The 22783-nt window shown below is 61.6% G+C and overlaps 3 protein-coding genes across 3 annotated transcripts; all 3 read left to right on the forward strand.

Annotated features, from left to right (window-relative positions):
- Window positions 1–13356: 13356 nt before the first annotated feature.
- Window positions 13357–15218, forward strand: CHLRE_02g095036v5 (uncharacterized protein). Its single transcript, XM_043059503.1, has one exon. The coding sequence runs from the start codon at window positions 13427–13429 to the stop codon at window positions 13751–13753; it is 327 nt and encodes a 108-aa protein (XP_042927137.1). The 5' UTR covers window positions 13357–13426; the 3' UTR covers window positions 13754–15218.
- Window positions 15219–15296: 78 nt separating this feature from the next.
- Window positions 15297–18008, forward strand: CHLRE_02g095037v5 (uncharacterized protein). The gene is made up of 3 exons (XM_043059504.1): window positions 15297–16486; window positions 16675–16945; window positions 17112–18008. The coding sequence occupies exons 1-3, from the start codon at window positions 15561–15563 to the stop codon at window positions 17121–17123; spliced, it is 1209 nt and encodes a 402-aa protein (XP_042927138.1). The 5' UTR covers window positions 15297–15560; the 3' UTR covers window positions 17124–18008.
- Window positions 18009–18286: 278 nt separating this feature from the next.
- On the forward strand, window positions 18287–20538 carry CHLRE_02g095038v5 (uncharacterized protein). The gene has a single exon (XM_043059505.1). The coding sequence runs from the start codon at window positions 19020–19022 to the stop codon at window positions 19410–19412; it is 393 nt and encodes a 130-aa protein (XP_042927139.1). The 5' UTR covers window positions 18287–19019; the 3' UTR covers window positions 19413–20538.
- Window positions 20539–22783: the final 2245 nt, after the last annotated feature.

The raw sequence follows: 22783 nt of genomic DNA on the forward strand, positions 1-22783 counted from the left end.
GGGCTGCCCTGCGGCTACGGAATGGACCTCAGCATGCGGGGGCACCACCGATCACCTGGGCCTACACTTAAAGGCTAACCTTCCCTACAAACCCACGGGAACCACCACTGCACCCGCGGAACCAGATATCCCGAGCGCAGACACAAGCACCGGCCCTACACTAGCAAACATCGTCAAGCCTATCACTCAAACCCAGAGTCGCACCATCACACAGCGATGGGAAGCAGACGGAACCACTGCCCTTGAAACCCTGTATGCCGCGCTCACCATACCCGGTCGCAGCGCACGACAAATCATCGACTCCACAGTAACCGCACTTTCATCCAACACACATCACGTAGCAAATACACGCACCGCCCACAACATTGTCACCGACGCACGCGCACAACTCTCCACGCTTGACCTCAACGCCGCATCCACCGCCCTTTATGGAGCACTAGCCGTCGGAGCCAAAATCATGCTCGACACGTGTCCCCAAAAACCGCCCCGAACCTCCAGAGCAAAACCGTCCCGGGCGGAGGCCAAGAAGCTAAAGCGGCTGCTAGCCACCGAAAAACAGAAAAAGCAACTCTACCTAGCTCTCGTGCACGCCTCCCCAGCGCAACCACAGGAGCCTCCCACTCCGCCCCCCACAGCGCCAGCACCCGTACCACCCGTGGCCCCTACGAACCCCACACCCGCGGCCGCCGCCAAACGGGACTGGGAAACTGCCCTCAAGACACGCCGCACTACTCAGAAAGAAGCCAATGCCAAGGCCGCCAGCAAATGGTTAACACGGATTAGAAAGCTATTCGCAACCTCTCAAGGCAAAGCCTCCAAAATAATGCTCGGCAAATCAGGACCGCGACAAAAACTGACAGCTGTACGCCACCCTACTACCCAACACATTGCCACCACCAGCACCGACATCAACGATGCGCTACACACTCATTTCCAAGCTGCCGCTGAACCCACTGGTGGCCCACGCACTGGACGCTACCGACCAGAAGACACCACCACCACCTTCCCCTGGAACGAACCAGGAGCACCCGACGGCGGCTTCCTGCTGGCCCGCGCACAACACCCGGACACCCATTCCCTGCTGCCTAACGTCTCTGACGCGAGCAACTTCCAACGGTGCATGCAATCCCTCTCCCGCAACAAGAGTCCTGGCCCTGACGGCCTCCCAAACGAGCTACTCAAATGCATGCCAGATGCGTTACAAGCCGCCGTCCATACTCTCCTATGTGTCGCATGGATTAAAGCCGAACTACCAGACGGCTGGTCCACCAGCGACACCATTCTCTTGTACAAGAAGGCAGACCCGCTGTCCATCTCCAATTACAGACCCATTGCACTGTGCAACACGCTCTACAAGCTCTACACCAGTTTAGTCACTCGGGCAGCCACCGAAGCATGCACTGAGCTCCTCGTCCACAGCGAAGCCCAAGAAGGCTTTCAAAAGTACAAAGGAACGGAGCGCCAAATCATGAACCTACTGCACGTGATTGAGGACGCAGCCCTCACAAAGCGCGACCTATACGTCGCGTACATCGACTTCTCAAACGCCTTCGGCACCATAGACCACGACCGCTTGCTCACTGTAATGCACCACCTCGGCCTCCCAACCGACTTCATAGAAGTCGTGCGCAATCTGTACTCTACCGCAAACACCACCATCCGCACAGCCCACGGCCGCACATCCCCCGTCCAGATAAGGCGCGGCACCATGCAAGGAGATACCCTCTCACCACTGTTATTTATCATCTTTCTCGAGCCACTCCTGAGGTGGCTCCACTACGGCGGCCGCGGCTACCGATACGGCTGCCTCACAAACAGTGAGAATGACCAACACAACTGTTCATCACTAGGCTACGCGGATGACCTGGCGCTAGCAGCCAACTCCCGTGATAACCTCCGGTGCCAAACTGACAAAATTGCGCGATACGCCGCCTGGGGAGGTATGCGCATCAACCGCGACAAGAGCGCCTGCACAGGCATCCTCCACAGCTTCGCAAGTGCCAACAGTTCAGACAAAAGCATGAAAGGCCCCGCCTGCGAACGCACCCTCAAACGCTTCCTGGATGGCCAAATCCACATTGGCTCTAACGTCAAGGATGGAAAACTCACCAAGATAGCCTTGCCGTACGTGTCCCCACATAAATCATACCGCTATCTCGGCGTGGAAATCACCATGACGATGGACTGGCGCCCTCAACTTAAGGCGGTTAAAACCGACCTAACTGACGCCGGCGAAGAGCTGAGCAAGTACAAAAAACTCCCTCGCCAGTGCTACATGCTCATCAAACAATGCCTCAAAGCAAAAGTGGCTTACTCCCTCCCAGCCATGGCATACACGCAACACGATATCCGGGCACTGGACGCCCAAATCGCGGGTATCACCCGTCGGTGCGTCGGCCTACCACGTGACTGCGCCACCCGCGCCATCCTTCTGCCTGCCGAGATGGGGGGCCTAGGAATAGGCTCGCTCCGCGAAGAGTATGTACAACGCGCCTCCAGACTGCTCATGATTTCGCTGAACGATAACGGCAGGCTAGGCGTAATTACGCGCCGCCTCCTCCACCTCCAAGCGGCGCAGGCGGGGAGCGACCTCCCGCTGCACGACATGCGAAGAGCGGGGAAATTTTTTGTTACCCTGAAACAACTCACCCTCCTTCAAGACCACGACCTGCTGGCCATGCTGCAAGGCAAGGAATTTGCAGCCGCCCTACCAACACTAGTGTCCAAACTCCGAGCCGCTGAGGCGAGCACGCCCGCTTACCTGCGAGCTGACTGGATCAGCCCCCTGACAATAGACCTTGGCTTGAACCTGGCCGACCTGGTGGACGCAAATACGGGACGGCACATCATTGACACTGTACAGCTGGATCGGCGATTTCCAAAAGGCCGGGTAAAAGACCGGCACAAGCGCGCCCTGAACCGCTTCACTCACGCCCTATGCAAACTTGCAGACACACAACCTAAGCCGACCGCCGGTACTAAACCCCTCCCCCTGCACAACCGAGCCCTACCCAATGGCGTCTCCAAGACAGACCTTCGGACAGCTGGCGACCTGCCTAAACCTATACCCCAACGCACTCTCACCTCTCTACTGGAGCGCTGGCAGCAGTCGACACCTCCGAGGCCCTCCGGAGCCCCGGCGCGGCCGGCGCTGCGGTGGATGCTGTTCCACGCCCGCGCTCCGCACGTGGCCGACCGCGGCTGCCAGCCGGGCAGGCAGCCCCGCTGGCGCCGGCGCGTCGCTGTACACCCACGCCCACGTGGTGGCGGAGTCCGGGCGCACATGAGTAAGCAGCGCCCGGATGAGCATCTTCCAGGTTTGCCGGCCTGGCTGGGCAAGGAGGGCGAAGGTCTTAGCTTGCAGGGCAGACAGGAACGCAGGCAGGTCGACGTGGTTGACACCCCCAGCCAGCTCGGCGCGGTCCAGGCTTTTGCCTTTGTAGATGAGCGTAATGATGCCCTCCCGCCAGGAAGCAGGCAGCGCCGCCGCCATTTCGCCGCCATCGTGGGCATCTGCAGCGGCAGCAAAACAAAAAAGCAAAGGCAGCGGCAGCAGCAGCACACAAGCGCGGGCCCAGCAGTGCCCAGAAGACCTTGTACACCTCATACGGAACCCCGTCCGACCCAGGTGCTTTACCATTGGCGGAGCCAGCCAGCGCTGCCATCAGCTCGGCATCACTGAGGGCGCCGTCACCGGACCCCTCTGCGGCGGCGTGCAGATCCACCGGAACCTTGCGGTCAATGGCCGCCAGAAGCTGTTGCTGCGACGCCGTACAGATCGGCTGCACGCGGAACAGGCCGGTGGGGCTGGTGCTGCTGTACATGGCTGCGGCGGCTGCGGAGACAGTGTTGCGCGTGCCCGGCCCCGTGAGCGCCACAGGCCAGTGCTCGTATCTTGTAGATGCCCCAGGCACCCGGCATCTACACATGCGTAGATGACCCTGACCGCGGCATCTACACTTAAGCCCCCAAGCCCCCCAAAACGTCTACGCTTCCCCCATTTTTGCGCCAAAACCGGCCAAAAACGTCTACACCTGCGTAGATGCGCGGCACCCAAACCCAAAAATGTTTCTCCGCCTTCGGCGGATTTTGGGCAGATTTCTACAGTGTAGATGGAAGATACGAGCACTGCCACAGGCGCCGGTTGTCCCGGCACCTTCAAGTGCGTGATGGGCTCCTGCGCGCCGGCTGCTGGCTCGTCAGCCTGCCGATGGAACCAGCGAGTGCCCCGCTCCCCATGCTCCTCCATCAGTGCAGCGCGGGCATTGTGGCTGGCCGCTGCGGCAGCTGCCCGCTCCTCCCGCACCGCCAAGTTGGCCATGGCCGCAGCCTGACGCTGCGCGGCGCTGGCACCCGGCCGGTCGGCCAGGGCAGCGGCCGCGTCTGCGGCCAGCACCACGCCATGCAGCCCATCCCGGGTCTGGCGTGCATGCCGACGGTGGATGCTGGTGGCGGCCTCCCGCAAGAAGAACTTGTCCGCCTCCCATTGCGTGCAAGCGCCGTCACCTGTACTGGCCACGGGATTTGCGGCAACGTGCGCCTCCAAGCGCTGCTCGAGCTCCAAACACAGCGAGGGGTGAAACAGCAGGTATGTGGGGAAGCGCCACTGCTCCCGGTGCGCATGTGGCAGGTCGGGCAAGGACAGGGTGAGCAGCACACTGTTGTGGTCCCCAGGCGCCCCATAGGTGCGAGCGACATCCACCACCCACGGCGCCGCGGTGGCACTGACATACCACCGATCCAGGCGTGCAGGAGTGGCCGGCTTGGGCGTGGCCGGATGCGTGTAGCCCTTGGCGCCGCCACGCTTGCTTGCCCAAGGGTCCACCAGACTGAACTGGGCGAGGAGGCTGGCAAGTTGCGGGGCACGTGACGGGCTAGGGGCCGCCTCCTGACTGGCATCGGTGACACAGTTCCAGTCCCCACCGACAACAAGCACCCTGTCCGTGGCCAGGTGGGGATGCAGCCCGGCAAAGAAAGCAGGCTTCTGGCGCGCGGTGGTGGTGGTTCTTGCGGTTAGGCTGTGGTGTAGGCTGGTGCTTGGGTAAGGTCTGGCGGTGTTTTTGTGCAACCCCTCCCGGGGGGCGGGGGGGCCAGCCTTCTGCTCTGTCTGCCGGGTCGGGGTGGGGTGGGGTGGGATGGATGGGGGTGGTTGGTGGCAGTTTTCGAGGTGTTTGTTTTCTGTTTTTCTTCTCTTTTCTTCTCTTCTTGCCCTGTCAGGGTTCTGGTCTCGGGGACCAGGCTGCTTTCGGGCAGTAGGGGGGCAGCGCGTCTGCCCCTGTTCAACCTTGTAAGGATGATTCCTCAAAAAAAAAGGCTTGTCCGCCACGGCCGTGGGCGCATACACACACACGAAGCGCAGGCGCAAGTGACCCACGTCCCAATCCCAACATACCACACGGCCCGCCGCATCCGTTGACGGCGGCTGCAGTACGCAGCCTGGAAGGGACAGCCGACTCCGCGCCAGGATAGCCGAACCACAGGAGTGGGGCGACGCTGCCGGGCTGGCAGCGAGGCAGTGGCGCCACGGAAGGCACGCCCCCTGCGCGGCACGAAGGCAAGACTCCAGCGCGGTCGTGTCAGTAGCGTGGGTCTCCTGCACCATCGCCACATCCGCCCCAACTTGCTGCAGGTGCGAGACCAGCGCCCGCGCCTTGAGCGGCGAGCCCAGGCCGTTGACATTCACTGTCAGCAGCCGAAGGTTCGCCGCTCCCACTGGTGGCCGAATTATGAGCCCCCCGCTAGCACCGTCCTGCGGGGGAGGCAGCCCGCCGCCCAAGCGCCCTGCCCTCTGCTGTGGGAGCTGGGCGGGGCCACCGCGCCCTTTGGAGCGGGGCTGTTGCTGCGGCGGCGGCTGCGGTGTGTGCGCGGCTGGTTGCACCCGTCGCCCACGCCCGGACGCCGCCGTGGCAGCGCCACCGCCCACCCCGTCCTGTCCCCCCAGCGTGGCCAGGACCTCGAACCGGGAGCCGGTCCGGGGCCTGGGCGGCTGCACCTGGCGCTGCTGCTCCTGCTGCTGTTGTTGCTGTACCCGCCGTTGCTGCTGGAGATGGAGGTCCGCCATGTAGGCCAAGTACCGCTGCATCGCAGCTGCCAGCTGCTTATCCTTTTTTTTTGAGGAATCATCCTTACAAGGTTGAACAGGGGCAGACGCGCTGCCCCCCTGCTGCCTAAAAGCAGCCTGGTCCCCGAGACCAGAACCCTGACAGGGCAAGAAGAGAAGAGAAGATCCTGCCTGGCGGCTGCCCGCTGATCAAAGGGCGGCTGTGCCGCGGGAGCCCCACTGGGCTGCTGCTGCTTGCCAGCCGGCCCAGCATTGGCACTGCGACGCCTGGCCGCCGGCGGCCCCCCAACGCCTTCCGCCGGCTGGACCCCGCTAAGCCCTCCCGCTGCCACCCGCTGCTGTGAAGAGGGCTGCTGCTGCCGCTCGGCCCTCAGGGGAGCCGCAGCAGCACTGGGCGGCCGGCCGGGGGACAGCAGGCTGGTGGGGGCAGCGGGTCGGGGCGCCAGGGTGGAGGAGCGGGGCAGGCAGTGCCCCAGCCGCCGCCCCAGGCGCGGCCGCCACTGCAGACATTACAACCGGCGGGTGGTGGTAAGGGCAGGGGCAGGGGCCTGGGCGCGCCAGCTGGGGTTTCGGCCGGCACGGCTGGGCGCGCTGGTGGGGGTGCGGGCAGTGAGGCGGAGTACGGGGCCGTTTGCCTGACCCGGGACACGTGTGTTGCCATCGGCTCTGACCTCGTGACGCACCAGAACCGCTGCGCAGATGTGCAGGGATTTGAGTGGGCGCAGCTGGGCCACGACACGCTTGGTGGCCGCCTCCTCGCCTACCTCCGTGACCAGGGCGCCACCGTACCGGACTGGGCCGTCTGCCGCGTGCCGGCCGGCCGTACCGCCGTCCTGGCACAGCTGCGCGATCACTGGCTGGTGGCGCCTATACTCAGCCCAGCCTGCAGATACACCCCTGCCACCCGACGTCATGGAGCAGCTAGCATGAGCACCAGCGGCGGCGGCGCGCCCCCCAGCCAGGGTGGTGGGCTGCTCCTTGACGCTGGCGACCTCCCCTCCCTACGCAAGAACCTGTCCACTCTGGAAGACTTCTTTCAGGTGCTGGAGTACGCAATGGAGAAGCTCGGCGCGGAGCCCCGCCATGGCATGTCGACCGCCACCGAGATCGGCCTGCGCGCGCTGCCCAAGAGCTACGAGGCCACCAAGGAGGCGCCCTTCGACTGGTCGCGCTTCGCCGCGGACGAGGTCAAGGCCAAGCGCGACGAGTGGTCCTCGGCTGCCGCCCGCGAGCGCGAGCGCTCCCGCACGGACCGCTACAAGGACGACCGCTACAGCAGCTACAAGCGCGACAACTATAAGGACAGCGGCAAGGACAAGAAGTAGTGGTCGTGGTCGGAGTTCGCTATGGCCCGCGTGCCCTTGGTTCTCGCCGCCCTCGGTCTTTCGCTGCACATCTCGCGTGCGGGTCGGCTCGGTAATTGGCTGTTGTCGGTTTTGGTGCAAGTTACTTCCGCTGCGGCGGCGTTGCGGAGCAGTGGCGCCTCTGCGCGCAACCCTGGTTCTGTAAACCTTCGAGCCTCGATCGCGTGTGCGCCTCTCGGTCAGTCGGGTTGGGGGGGGGTCCAGCGGTGGCCAGCACCGGGCGGGCCTCGTCCAGCCGTGGTATCTCTTCGGGTTCTGCTTGTAAGGCCCTCCTCCTAGCTGGTCGGTTCCTGGTCCCTTCCCAGCCCAGCGGCAGTTGGTCAGCCATCAGCGGCAGCTGGGGAGACTGCAGTCTGGAAGTGGGGTTAGAGGCGGAGGACTGTAGTGAAGGCGAAGCCGTAACGGAGGGAATGGAGCCTCTAAGCGAGCTTCCAGATGGAAGTCGTACCAGCTGTCGCTGGTTATGGGTTTCGTTACTCGCTGTTCCAGCATTCTGCCTACACAGCGAGAGCCTTCTCGGCCAGTCTTGTGGCCGTCTCGCTCAAGCCCCGTGCCTCCCTGCCCGCCCGCCCCTGGCCCGGTGCGCTCCTCTTTGCTGCTTGTCTCCACTCCTGCCTTGTTTCTCGGCCCGCCTGTGAGTCGTCTGCTTGTCGTGCTTGCGCCTGGCTGTTCTTGGTTGTTGCCCCGCTCGGCCGCTGCTTCCCCTCTGTGTCCCCTGTCCGCAGGTGTGTGCGTGGCTTTGGCCTTTCCGAGTTTTTTCCTCGGCGCTCCTGCGGGGCGTCTTCCTCCGCTTGTCTGGGCTGTTGTTTGGGCGCCATTGGGCGCTTGTGGGTGTTCTCTGTGGTGGTGTGCGCGCTGCGCTTTTCTGGTTTTTTCGTCGGGTTTGCGTGGGTTTTCTGTCTGCGCTGCGGCGGGGTCGTTGGCGTGGGTTTCGCTGCGCTGGCCTCGCTGGGGGCTTGTGTTCTCTTGGCTCTCTCCTGCTTGTAAGGCCCTCCTCCGGACCATGTAGGGGGGCAGCGCGTCTGCCCCTGTTCAACCTTGTAAGGATGATTCCTCCAAAGGGTGGCGGCCGCCGCGGCAAACGCCACATCAGCAACAGCAACCGCAACCGCCACGGCGCTGCCGTGGCCGGCGGGGGCTCATAATGCGGCCACCAGTGGGAGCGGCGAACCTTCGGCTGCTGACAGTGAATGTCAACGGCCTGGGCTCGCCGTTGAAGGCGCGGGCGCTGGTCTCGCACCTGCAGCAAGTTGGGGCGGATGTGGCGATGGTGCAGGAGACCCACGCTACTAACACGACGGCGCTGGAGTCTTGCCTTCGTGCCGCGCAGGGGGCGTGCCTTCCGTGGCGCCACTGCCTCGCTGCCAGCCCGGCAGCGTCGCCCCGCTCCTGTGGGACGGCTATCCTGGCGCGGAGTCGGCTGTCCCTTCCAGGCTGCGTACTGCAGCCGCCGTCAACGGATGCGGCGGGCCGTGTGGTATGTTGGGATTGGGACGTGGGTCACCTGCGCCTGCGCTTCGTGTGTGTGTATGCGCCCACGGCCGTGGCGGACAAGCCTGCTTTCTTTGCCGGGCTGCATCCCCACCTGGCCACGGACAGGGTGCTTGTTGTCGGTGGGGACTGGAACTGTGTCACCGATGCCAGTCAGGAGGCGGCCCCTAGCCCGTCACGTGCTGCAGGTGCCCCGCAACTTGCCAGCCTCCTCGCCCAGTTCAGTCTGGTGGACCCTTGGGCGAGCAAGCGTGGCGGCGCCAAGGGCTACACGCATCCGGCCACGCCCAAGCCGGCCACTCCTGCACGCCTGGATCGGTGGTATGTCAGTGCCACCGCGGCGCCGTGGGTGGTGGATGTCGCTCGCACGTATGGGGCGCCTGGGGACCACAACGGTGTGCTGCTCACCCTGTCCTTGCCCGACCTGCCACATGCGCACCGGGAGCAGTGGCGCTTCCCCACATACCTGCTGTTTCACCCCTCGCTGTGTTTGGAGCTCGAGCAGCGCTTGGAGGCGCACGTTGCCGCAAATCCCGTGGCCAGTACAGGTGACGGCGCTTGCACGCAATGGGAGGCGGACAAGTTCTTCTTGCGGGAGGCCGCCACCAGCATCCACCGTCGGCATGCACGCCAGACCCGGGATGGGCTGCATGGCGTGGTGCAGGCCGCAGACGCGGCCGCTGCTCTGGCCGACCGGCCGGGTGCCAGCGCCGCGCAGCGTCAGGCTGCGGCCATGGCCAACTTGGCAGTGCGGGAGGAGCGGGCAGCTGCCGCAGCGGCCAGCCACAATGCCCGCGCTGCACTGATGGAGGAGCATGGGGAGCGGGGCACTCGCTGGTTCCATCGGCAGGCTGACGAGCCAGCAGCCGGCGCGCAGGAGCCCATCACGCACTTGAAGGTGCCGGGGCAACCGGCGCCTGTGGCGCTCACGGGGCCGGGCACGCGCAACACTGTCTCAGCAGCCGCCGCAGCCATGTACAGCAGCACCAGCCCCACCGGCCTGTTCCGCGTGCAGCCGGTCTGTACGGCGTCGCAGCAACAGCTTCTGGCGGCCATTGACCGCAAGGTTCCGGCGGATCTGCAGGCCGCCGCAGAGGGGGCCGGTGACGGCGCCCTCAGTGATGCCGAGCTGATGGCAGCGCTGGCTGGCTCCGCCAATGGTAAAGCACCTGGGTAGGACGGGGTCCCGTACGAGGTGTACAAGGTATTCTGGGCACTGCTGGGCCCGCGCTTGTGTGCTGCTGCTGCCGCTGCCTTTGCTGCCGCTGCAGACGCCCACGATGGCGGCGAAATGGCGGCGGCGCTGCCTGCTTCCTGGCGGGAGGGCATCATTACGCTCATCTACAAGGGCAAAAGCCTGGACCGCGCCGAGCTGGCGTCCTGCCGGCCCATCACGCTGCTCAACTGCGACTTCAAGATGGTGTCCAAGGCCGTCAGCGCCCGCCTGCAGCCCGCCCTGGATGCAGTTGTGGATGAGCTGCAGACTGCGTTCATCACCGGCCGCTGGATTGGAGACAACGCGCTGTACCTCCAAGGCCTGATCGAATGGATGCGCCTGGACGTGGGCGCGGACGGCACGCCACGGCAGGGTGGTGCGCTGTACTTCTTGGACATTGAAAAGGCGTATGACCGGGTGCACCGGCAGTGGCTGTATGCGTCCGCGGAGGGACTTGGGTTTGGGCCGCGCATGCTGCGCTGGATCCGCCTGCTCACTGCCAACGGCTCTGCCCGCGTGTGTGTGAACGGGATGCTCTCTGACGCCTTCCCAGTGCTGAATGGCTTGCCGCAGGGCAGCACCACCCCTGTGGGTCATCCAGATGCAGCCACTGACGTCCTTTCTGCGATGGCAGGTGGAGCAAGGGGCACTGCGCACGCCCCTGTTACCCAGTGGCGAGCAGGCGCCACCGGCTGCCCACCACGCTGACGACACGACCCTCACGGCGCGCGACCCGGCGGTGGACGGGCCGGTCCTGATGGCGGCAGTACAGCTGGTGGACCACTTTGCTGCGCGCTCCATGCACGCTGAGGACGCCAGCCTGGTGTCGCACGGGAAACCGCTCCTGCTGCCAAAGCGGGAAACGGCCTGTCTGCCGTACAAGGATGGGGGTGTCAACCACGTCGACCTGCCTGCGTTCCTGTCTGCCCTGCAAGCTAAGACCTTCGCCCTGCTTGCCCAGCCAGGCCGGCAACCCTGGAAGACGCTCACCCGGGCGCTGCTTACCCATGTGCGCCTGGACTCCGCCACCACGTGGGCGTGGGTGTACAGCGACGCGCCGGCGCCAGCGGGGCTGCCTGCCCGGCTGGCGGCCGCGGTCGGCCACGTGCGGAGCGCGGGTGTGGAACAGCATCCGCCGCAGCCAGCCACTCAGCCGCCAGCGGCGCCGCCACAAGGGCGGGTTAGCCTGGACCAGCTGTGGGTGGCTAACGCTGCGGGGGCTGTGTCCTACGTCCACTACACGGGGCGGCTCTTGGAGCCTGGGCCTGGCGTGCTGCCCCCGGCGGTGGATGGGGCGTGGCAGCCTGCCTGTGTGCTGCAGCATCGCAAGCCGCGGCACCTGTGGACCTTTGAAGAGCGGGCAGCGTACGATGCAGCATCACCAGGGGACCGGGCGGGGGCGTGGCCTCGGGCGCCGTACTTCCTGGCGCCGGAGGCTGGGGTGGTGGTGCACCCGGAGCACTGCCGGATTGCGGGTGTCAGCTTGGCGGACTACACGGTGCGGGACGTGCGGCGGGCCATCACCGCGGCTAACCCGGCCGCACCTCCGACTCCGGCCCGCCCCGCAGCCATGCCGTGCCCGGCGCCAGCTCAGCAGGCGGGGGGGTCGGGGACCCAGCCGGCGGCACAGTCGCGCCTGGGGGAGCGGGAGGCGGATTGGCAGCGTGCAGCGGCGCAGCTGACCACCACGGCGGCGCAGCACTTCCACAATAACCCGGTGGCTCTGGACCCCTGGCTCCACCACACCTCCGCGGCAGCCGGGCTGCAGAACACGCCGGCGAGAGAACTGCAGTCGTATGCGTCCCCGTCCCAGCAGTCGGGTGAGGGGCCGCGGCGGTCCGCGCGGCTGCAGGAGCAGGCGGCGGGCGGGGCGGGACCTAGCACTGGGCCTGCCACGGCGGCGGCGGCAGCAGCGGCGGCGGTGGAGGGCGACCCTCGCATGCCGCCCCCGGATGCGTCCCTTCTGCGGGGTACGTGGCGGAGGCTGTGGGACAGCCACGCCAGTCGGGGGGCAAAGGTGCTGGTGTACCGGCTGCAACATGCTTACCTGCCTTGCGGGCTGTACAGGGCGGGCAAGGGCATTCGGCCACGGGTGACCACGGGGTGCGGGGGGTTGGGGGCGCACTGTCCTCACCCCGCCTGCGGGCCACCTGGCCCGCGGGCGTGGGCCAGCCTGACGCACATCTTCCTGGAGTGTCCAGCTTATGCGCAGGCGAGGACGTGGCTGCAGAAGCTGTGGGCCTGCGTTGCGCCCCAGGCAGCGGCGCCGCCAGTGATGGACGCGGGCTTCATGCTGGGGGACCGCATGGGTATGTGGGCCTCAGGCCCGCGGGGGGCGGGCGCGCTGCTGTGGAGCACTTTGCGGGCCACCTTCTTGTATGCCGTCTGGTGTGCGCACTGGTCCCGCGAGCCTGCTAAGCAGACGTCGGAGCATGTGGTTCGGGAGGTGGTCAGCGAGCTGCGCAGGGTGATGCAGCTGCGTTTCACTGCCGCCACGCTAACCCCTGAAACCCTGTCGGCTCTGCCCACACAGCTTCTCACCGCACAGCTCAAGGCGGCTAAGCTGGAGCACTTTGTTGCCATCTGGTCGGCGGGTGGCGCGCTTTGTGAAGTGGAGGAGGTTCAGGGTGGGTCACCGAAGTTGAACTTGCGGCTGACGCTTGCATCACCTGTGCAGGCCCCCTAGTTTTCCTTTTGGGCGGCGTTTCTTTCCAGGCGCTGGCGTGGCGTATTATCGTCATCAGCTTATCTGGCGCCCATGTGTGTTAGCTCTGGCTGGCGTCGCAGCGCCTGGGCGGCTGTGGGTCTTCCTGCACAGCGCGTCTTGCAGCGGGCTGGAGCCCGCTTAGTCAGCGCCACATCTGGCCCGTTTAGTTTTCTGCTTGTGTCTCCTCTGCCGGTTCTCCTGGGGTGTTGCTTAAGCAACCGACTTGTGGTGGTGGGGTGGGTTTGGGCGGGGCGAGTGCATAGCGCTGGTGTTTTCTTTTCTGGCGCGCGGTGGTGGTGGTTCTTGCAATTAGGCTGTGGTATAGTTTGGTGCTTGGGTAAGGTCTGGCGGTGTTTTTGTGCAACCCCTCCCGGGGGGCGGGGGGGGCCAGCCTCCTGCTCTGTCTGCCGGGTCGGGGTGGGGTGGGTGGGATGGATGGGGGTGGTTGGTGGCGGTCTCGAGGTGTTTGCTTTCTGTTTTCTTCTCTTTTCTTCTCTTCTTGCCCTGTCAGGGTTCTGGTCTCGGGGACCAGGCTGCTTTCAGGCAGCAGGGGGGCAGCGCGTCTGCCCCTGTTCAACCTTGTAAGGATGATTCCTCAAAAAAAAGCGTTCTGCCGCGCGTCCAACGCCCGTGTCCATCCGGACAAGAGCAAGGCCATGGGCCTTGGCAGGTTTGCGCACCTGACGGGCCCTTGCCCACACACGGGGGTGCCGTTTACCACTGGCGCCGTGACGCACCTGGGTGTGCCCCTGTCGTGGGACTCTGATGCGGCTGCAGCTGACTTGTACACCCGGCGGGCTCGCGGCATGGCGTTTGTGGCGCGTCTGTGGGCTGCCCTGTCTCTGACTCTGGTTGGCCGTGTGATAATAATAATAATAATATCTACGCAGGGCACAGGTGCCCGCGTGTCTTAAGGAGGAGTGAGACAAGCTCACCCCACCATCGGAAAACTTGATTTCCCTACCCCGGCTCCCCTGCACGGGGGCCGCCATTGGCGGTCCCCTGGGTGCGCCCTCCCGGGCGGCATCGGGTGTTGGCAATGCCCATCTCTCGCTCTAGCCGGTAGTACAGGTTTGCGGTGCCCCGGAGTGTGGTGACGCTATGCATGTGGAGACGTGTGCAGCAGGCCTTGGCTGCCTGCGGTTTGGCACCCAGGTCTTTGAGGAGAGTTTCAAGGGTACGGGGGACAGTGCCACCGTGGCCCAGTGTAATAACGTGTTTAGCATCGTATTGCACAGTCCACCCTGCAGCTCGCATGGCAGTGGCAAGGGCAGCGTGCTGTGCTTGTTTTTGAATGAGCTTCTCGCTGTGGTGCAGGTCAGAGGTGTATCCAACTTCAAGGATGTACACTGGGTAGGCCCCTTTGTTGGCTGGTGGGGATGTCATGAAGCGTTCTGCTTCAGACCGGGGAAGGTTCGGGATAAACAGAATGTCAGGCCGCATCCTGTTGAGGTCTGCAGCGGGCACTTGCGGGCAGAGCCAGGACGGCGGCCGCATGCCCGCACAGTACTCAGGCAGTTCAGCTCGGGAGGTGGCATCCATTATCATGTAGCCACCACCGTTGTGACCATGGTGTAGGCATTCGGCAATCGTCCGCACTGCAGTGTTGTGTTTGGCTATCCTAGCGCCAACGAGTTGGGGGTGCGCGCAGTGGCCGGCAAGGTGACCTGCGGTGCCACGCTCTGGGTCAGATCCGCGGCTGCGCTGGATGTGGGCACAGAGACCACAGTTGTCGCTGTCTCGTAGTTTAAACAAAGCCAGCCGGGCCGGGCAGATGAGGCCTCCCTGACGAGCATTCTGTAGGAACCGGCATAGGCCGTGGCTGGCGTCCGAGTTCATCATGTACGCATTACTGGCGCGTGGGTCAAGGCTGGGTGCTGCCTCGGCCCATTTCTCAGTGTACAGGGATTTGTTGGCGTATCCACCACGGCAGCTGGGGGCCATTGCCCTGGTGAGGCCCCGGTTTAGGTCCGACACATAGTGCGTGGCTGTGCTATCGTCGTCCCTGGTGACCGTGAAGGTCGGCCACCAGTGCCGGGCGTGCGGGTCGTTGTCGGCCAGTTCGGATACATCGGCGGTTTTTTCCTGGGTGGCGACGGCAGCCGCCCCTTTATCGGCTTCCTCGTTGCCGTGTAGCCCGGTGTGCGAGATCACTTTAATCAGAGCGGTGGGTGCGCCCCGGGCGTGGCGTGCATGGAGCAATGCCACGACTGAATCCAGGAGGTCACGGTGCTTACTCAGATGCAGTCGCCGAGGCTCGTTAATAGCTCGTTTGATTAGAAGTTTTAGGAAACTTGATTTCACAGTTTTGCAAGTCTGTGATTTGTGTCGTTTATGTTAGTTTTATCACAGTTTTAGAGCCTGTAACCTCGTGTTTTGGGGGCTGCATCTCGCGCGTTGAAGCCCCATCGCCACAGACTTGTTTACTTTTAACCCTGTGTACGCTGCTTTTTAATCGAGTCGCTCTGTGTGCATTTTATAGTTTCTCCTATGGATAATACATTTTATACTTTAGGGCGGGGGCATGGCTTACTGGGCCCCGCCTCCGCAGCCAGCACAGCCACACAGGGCGTAGGTAGTAGTTTTCAGGCAAGAGCTGCACAATTTCTAAATCCTCACGCGCGTGCCCAAAACACGGGTTCAGCGAGAGACGCTCGACTGCTTAACATCGGTGCCATGGCTCCCGCCGCGTCGCCAGGTATCCAAGCTCCGATAACCCAAATGGGCAGTCCTTTTAGCGGGCTGACGGGCAGGCTCGCGGGCGGACTCGCGGGCGGCGGGCTCGCCGGGCTGGCCGCCGGACATGGCCACAATTCGCCGACCATCGCCAATCTGGGTCAGCAGCAGCAGCCGCAGAACCAGTCTAACGTATATGATATTGGGTCCCCTCGCGACAAAGAGGACTCCATCGGCACCGCTCGCGGCCGGTTCGCGGGGATGGTCGGGGCCGGTCAGGGGGCAGCGGCAACGTCCAGCACAGCAGCAGCATCCGGCGCGCGCCGGGAACAGTGGCGGGGCTCGTCACAGTGGCGGGGCACGTCACAGCAGCTGCTGGACTGGTTTGATGATGATAAGGCAGGCGTTGCAGAAATGGGTGCAGCTGATGGCCTGGGTGGGGCAGGCGCGTGGACGGGCCACTCAGGCGCACCTCCAGCTGCGGCCGGAGCAGCTGACGCGGCTGCAGCTGGCCCCGCCATGGCGCCTCGCACTGGGGCATACGACTATGACGATGTCAGCGGTGGTGGGGAGCCCGCTGGTGGCGAGGGCGGACAAGCTGCAGCCAAGCAGAAAGGGGGTTGGTCACACGTGCAAGTGTCCTCGCTTCTCAAGGAGAGCATGTTGGAGGGCATGTTCAGCAGCAGTCAGAGGGACGGCGGCTTCTTTCGCCTGCAACCCCAGCAGGTGAAGCAGAAGGTGCAGGCTATCTATGACCAGTTGCTAAGCAGCCTGCAGGGGGAGGTGGCTGACCTACAGTCCAAGATAAAGAACAGCTTCCAGCCGGAGAAGGGACAGCTGCAGGCCACTCTGGCGGAGAAGGAGCTGCACATCGCTAACATGAAGGGGCTGGCAGCACGCCGCCAGTCCAGCTCGGACCGCACCTGGTACCAGCTGTTCTGCCACATCGTCAGCAATACTGCACACTACACGTAAGCCCTGTGTGTGTGTGTGTGTGTGTGTGGGTGTATTGAGGGGGGGGGGGTGAGAGGGAATAGACGTGAAAGCATGTTTGTTACCCCTGTACACAAAGGGGTATGCAAGAACAGACAGCGGACACGTTCTGTATGTAGATGGACGCAGAAAGTGAGCATCTCTTGTCACGTTTTCCTGCACTCAGGATCGCCACTTCAGGCAAGAAGCGGACTGCGGCTTCGGTGACATCGGAGGGCCAGGCCAACAAGCTCAAGCGCCTAGCAGGGCACCTGAAGGGCATCTACCTGCATGGTGCGGGGCAGAGCGGACTGGAGACCCTGCGCACTGCTAACATTCAGCAGCAGGCCAACTGCGAGCGCCGCCATGCCAAACGGGCGGCTGCTGAGGAGGCCAGGCAGGACACTGCGAAGAGGGTCAGCGCCGTGGCCGATCTGATGACGGAGAGCATGGCCAAGGTATGCGTACGTGGTGGGAGGTGGTGGGGGTTATGGGAGAGAGGGTGGGTGTGTGTGTGTGTGTGTGGGGGGGGGGGGGGGGGGCGGGAGGTCCGCGCAGTGGGGGGGCGCGGGGTCGCACGCGTACAGATTCCTGGAAAGCTCTATCACCGGATCGCTAACTCAGTTAGCGATTTGACTCGTCCTTACGGCAGAAGGGACCCGGGTACGAATCCGGATAAAAGCCCAATTACGCAAAAGGCGAAAGATTGGTGTGAAACCGATTGGTGATCCCACGAACGATAGGTAATTGCCCTTAGTGGCAATTGCGGGCTTATGCCCGCTGCAACCCAGAAAGGTCGTGGTGCAGAAGTCCGATTTAGTGGCGAGGTCCAAGGTTCAAGACAAGGTTCAAGATCCAAGGCTCGAAGAGGAGCGCCATGGCTCTTCGGTTTGCACGAACTGGCAGTGCTCCACTACTATAACGCGGCGTTTCCCTAGCTCGATATGCTAGGTGTGCAGGCTTGGATGTAGTGGACTTTGAAGAGCGGCCTAGGACTTGGAGGTTGTAGTTTCGGAGGTTGTGACTCTTTCGTGGTGAGGTGTCAGCGTGAGGGGGGCGGGCCCTCTCGCCCTAGTCACCTTGCCCCGTTAATCCATGCCAGGCCCTATGGGCCGGCGTTGTAATTATTATTATTATTATTCCTGGAAAGCTCTTTCGTGTTCTTCGTAATCTTGTTTATGAGCGCACCATGTCGCAAAACAACATTCGCTAGTTTTGAATGACTCCCACGTTGCTAACTTTGATGCCACGACATGCGTACAGGAGCAGACGTTCAAGTTGGGCTTGCTCGAGATACTCAAGTCCATGGCGGACACCAGCAGGCGAATGGTCGATGCGGTCGAGAATGCGCTAGACAAGGCTCCGCGCGACTGATCGGCGCATGCTACAACCAAAAACGTCGACAAAGCTGAGGGAGACATATGTTTGTTGATGTATATTTGCATGTTGTTCTTTATTGTGGGTACTGGCATTTATGAGGATAGGAACTAGAGAGGAGGCGTCCCATAAATGGCGTAGTATGGCGTGTGTGCGAGGGCCGCGGCCTGAGTGTGTGCCCATGCGCATATACGAGGGGCCAACGTTTCGAGAGGGGCCAACGAAGCCAGGAGTGAGATTGCTGAGTGTGTGAGGGCGGGGGGGGGTCGGATGGTCGGGCCAGAGCCCACCATTCCGCTAGTGGAAAGGGGCCAACGTGCCAGGGAGGACACACGCCCGCCCTCAAAAGGGGCTTATGGGCCATTGCAACAGGGGCCAACGTGCACATTGACGCATATATAGCCGCTCGACAGGGCAGAGTACATTTGTTCTTACGTTTTAGTGGCCTCTTAACATGCGCAAATGCTGAAACGCACTCAGGGGCTAGGACCAGGGAATAATAATAATAATAATAATTACAACGCCGGCCCATAGGGCCTGGCATGGATTAACGGTGCAAGGTGACTAGGGCGAGAGGGCCCGTCCCCCTCACGCTGACGCCTCACCACGAAAGAGTCACAACCTCCGAAACTACAACCTCCAAGTCCTAGGCCGCTCTTCAAAGTCCACTACATCCAAGCCTGCACACCTAGCATATCGAGCTAGGGAAACGCCACATTATAGTAGTGGAGCACTGCCAGTTCGTGCAAACCGAGGAGTCATGGCGCTCCTCCTCGAGCCTTGGATCTTGAGCCTTGTCTTGAACCTTGGACCTCGCCACTAAATAGGACTTCTGCACCACGACCTTTCTAGGTTGCAGCGGGCATAAGCCCGCAATTGCCACTAAGGGCAATTACCTATCGTTCGTGGGATCACCAATCGGTTTCGCACCAATCTTTCGCCTTTTGCATAATTGGGCTTTTATCCGGATTCGTACCCGGGTCCCTTCTGCCGTAAGGACGAATCAAATCGCTAACTGAGTTAGCGATCCGGTGATGGCTAGGACCAGGGGGGCATGCCAAGAATCATGGCACCGCTCACCCCCGCACTAGGACACCTACACACGACCGAAACGTTAAGCAAAAGCTTGATTTTGACGTGCCCAACCTAGAAGAGATGGACCCGGACACAGCTGCGACCCTAGCGCAGGCGCAGAATGATCTTCAGCCCGGCGCCCAAGCCACTTACGCCTTCTCCTCGGCTCCGCTAGCTATACTTGGTGGCATGCTCGCCGACGGGACCCTTAACCTTATCTTTGGCGCTGCCGGCGTGGGCAAGACGACCGTCGTTGCGTACTTGATTATGGCCCTTCTCGCCGGTGGCTGCATTTTTGGGCGGCCTTGCGCTCCCCTGGTAGCGCGCGATGACAACGGTGTCGCATTGGTTTCACGTATCCTGGTATACGAGGGCGAGAACCGCGCTTCCGAGGCACAGCAACTCGTCGCAGCTGTCGCATCGGCGTTTGGGACTTCTGCGGCTCTCATCGATATCGACCACCAGGTGCGCTAAATGTGTTATCGTGATGAAAACACTTATTATTGACTCGAATGTCTACTTATTTGGTTCCATGTCGTTGTCGTTTGCAGATAAAATTTATGCGAGTCGGCCACGGCGGGTTTTCATGGAGGCGAGTCAAGGACCCTCAAGCCAGTGACGAAGGTTTATTTCTGGAGACTGGACTAATTCAGGTCATTCGCAACGCCATCTTGGACCGATCCGTGTGTTGTGTCGTCCTCGACTCCCTGCTCAGCCTCTTGCGTTACGACCAAGCTTCTGCCAACAACCCCAACGTTATGATGAGCTTGTTACAGGTGTGTGTATGTGTTTGTAAGTCTGTATGTGACATGTCCGTATGGGAAGGGGGGGGGCATCTGCAGACATGTGTGTGGACGCGTGTCACAGTATTGCGCTGCACACACTCCTTCGATCTTACATCTTATCCGGTGCTGCGCAGGACCTGTTTACGTTATGTGCAATTCGTGGCGTCACAATCATTTTGTTACATCATGTCAACAAGAAGAGTGCCGGCAACATTGCTGCTGGTGCACGAGTAAATGCTTCAATGCTTTCTGGGTCGTCCAGCATTACCAACAACGTACAGCATATCATTGGTATTCAGAACCACACGGATCCCGGATGGGTCGAGGTGAGCATGTCTGGGGGGAGAGCGTTTGGTATGTGGCTGTGGCTTTCTGGGGCTTCTCTGTGCACAGCTGTAGCTTTGTTGCCTGAGCTGTCTCACCCTATAGATGCATTTTTACTGACACCATGCTTCCTTTTGCATGCAGATTGAGGTCGTGAAGAGTAATGTTACAAGCACTGGGCTTGTCAGCTATCTCAACACTTCCCGGCCTCTTGACTTCTCAATGATCACACCCCCGTCACTGGGCCATCAATCCAATACCTCCACCGACACTCAGCTTGCTATGATGAAAATGGTAGCTAATAGTGGCCGGCACGGTGCATTATGGTTGGCTATTGAGACATCGTTGGGTGGCAAACCTACGGACCTAATGGATGCACGCGACGCCCTTTATCGACAACAGCTTGTTTACCACATTCAGGGCTCCGACAGGTACGGTTCGTTCATGCTTTCGGGATCCCTTGCTGCGGTTTGGCTAATCACACAATCGTATGTGCTCCGCAGGGGTGGTTCTGACACACGCTGGTTCTTAACGGACAATGGCGTCCGCTGGCTGGCTCAGCAACAGCAAGAGCAGACAGCATAATAATAATAATTACAACGCCGGCCCATAGGGCCTGGCATGGATTAACGGGGCAAGGTGACTAGGGCGAGAGGGCCCGCCCCCCTCACGCTGACGCCTCACCACGAAAGAGTCACAACCTCCGAAACTACAACCTCCAAGTCCTAGGCCGCTCTTCAAAGTCCACTACATCCAAGCCTGCACACCTAGCATATCGAGCTAGGGAAACGCCGCGTTATAGTAGTGGAGCACTGCCAGTTCGTGCGAACCGAGGAGCCATGGCGCTCCTCCTCGAGCCTTGGATCTTGAGCCTTGTCTTGAACCTTGGACCTCGCCACTAAATCGGACTTCTGCACCACGACCTTTCTAGGTTGCAGCGGGCGTAAGCCCGCAATTGCCACTAAGGGCAATTACCTATCATTCGTGGGATCACCAATCGGTTTCGCACCAATCTTTCGCCTTTTGCATAATTGGGCTTTTATCCGGATTCGTACCCGGGTCCCTTCTGCCGAAAGGACGAGTCAAATCGCTAACTGAGTTAGCGATCCGGTGATAAGAGCAGACAGCACGTGTTCGTGGTGTTCTGAGTACTGCGCCTGCGCAAACTGGCATGCCGTTCCAGCAACACGCAGCCCCCTCGTCAGCCCTCCAACCCCCCCCCACCGCCGCCGCCTCCTCCCCGTCCGGTACCAGCCCAGCATGCGCATTTTGGCCCTACTGGTGTTACGTTTCCCCCGCCTCCTCCTCCCCGTCCTGTACCAGCCCAGCGCCCACTGTTTACTGGCATGGCTGGTCTTGCCTTCCCCCCTCCTCCCTCCCTTGTTCGTAACACTAATGCACAGCATCATCACGCGCAGACTGGTGGCTCAGCTTTTTCTCAGCCGCCGCCTCCAGCGCCCATTCCCCAAAACCCCCCTGTCTATGGTGGCAGCACTGGCGGTGCTGGTGGTGCATATGTTTACAAATGTGGCACAAATGTGTCTCAGCCACACCACGCACGAGTTAGTGTTTTCCCTTCAGTGACAGGCGTTGCACCTACCTACTCCCATGTTTCTGTCCCTGCTCCCATGGCTCCACAGCCAGCAGCTATGCCTCCTATGCGCTCGATATCTGTTCGGCAGCCGGTACCTGGCCACAATCCAGCGCCTCCCGTGTACGGTGCTGGAGGCGCTGGTACTATTGCCTCTCACCTGCCAATCCCCTCTCGCAACATTCTGGTTCCCACTGTACCAATCGGCACTCACTACCAGGGCACGCCAGCGTCCCATCGTACTCCTGGTCCAGCCCCTATGCGCCGCGTGTCCCCGGTGCCTTTTTACGTTGGCATGCCGCTACAGGCTGTTCCTGGTGTCCACCGGTCGCGCACACTGTCATCTACACCTTCGGTTTCCATTGCTGCAACACCCCAGTCCCGTGTACTTCCAACACCCACTGTTGCGGAAAGTCCGCCAATTCCCACTGACCAGCTTCAAGGTATGTGAGGCTTCGGCATTCATAAATTGCGTCTACTTAACCAAATCTTTTCCACAGGATTTGTTGAAAATACACTTAGACAGCCAGACATCCGGCAGTACATTGTGCTTCTATTATGCAACAACACACTACCAGAGTTCATTGCTAGAAACATTGTTAACAGCCAGTCCATGTGGCACCTAGTTATGCCAGTACTCGCGCCATCTTCATCAGTCAAGCGCAATGTGGAGCAGCGCCTAGAGAGTGTTGTACTGATGTGCGCTGATCAGAGCTGGCTGTTTGATACCTTGCTGGCCTACATTACGGGTTTGAACGACCAGGCTCACGCCCAATTCGGTAAGCAACAGTGTCAGTTTTAGTTTGGGTCCCCTGTGTTGGGGCCCCTTGGGTCTCTTGGATTGCTTGTTACAGGGCATTTTTGTGCGCATTTTTCGTTCGCTTCCTTAGCATCTTCTTTTTCTCCCTAACCATCTATCTCACTAAGCTTCTTTCTTCTTGCCCCCTTATGCGCCCTCCCCCCCATTTCGCCCCACCCTCCAGACGAGCGGCGGGTGGCCATTGGCAGATAGCATGAAGACATTCCCATGGCAGCTGACTTCGCAGCTGCCAGCTTTTTGGGTAAGCAATGAGGGTTTGAATTCTGGATCTCTGCAGATGTCCTGCTGTCTGCATTACCCAGGCTATCTCTCTCTCACCCCGGCC

The sequence above is a fragment of the Chlamydomonas reinhardtii genome, chromosome 2 (assembly GCF_000002595.2).
Source record: "Chlamydomonas reinhardtii strain CC-503 cw92 mt+ chromosome 2, whole genome shotgun sequence".
Taxonomy (NCBI): Eukaryota; Viridiplantae; Chlorophyta; class Chlorophyceae; order Chlamydomonadales; family Chlamydomonadaceae; genus Chlamydomonas; species Chlamydomonas reinhardtii.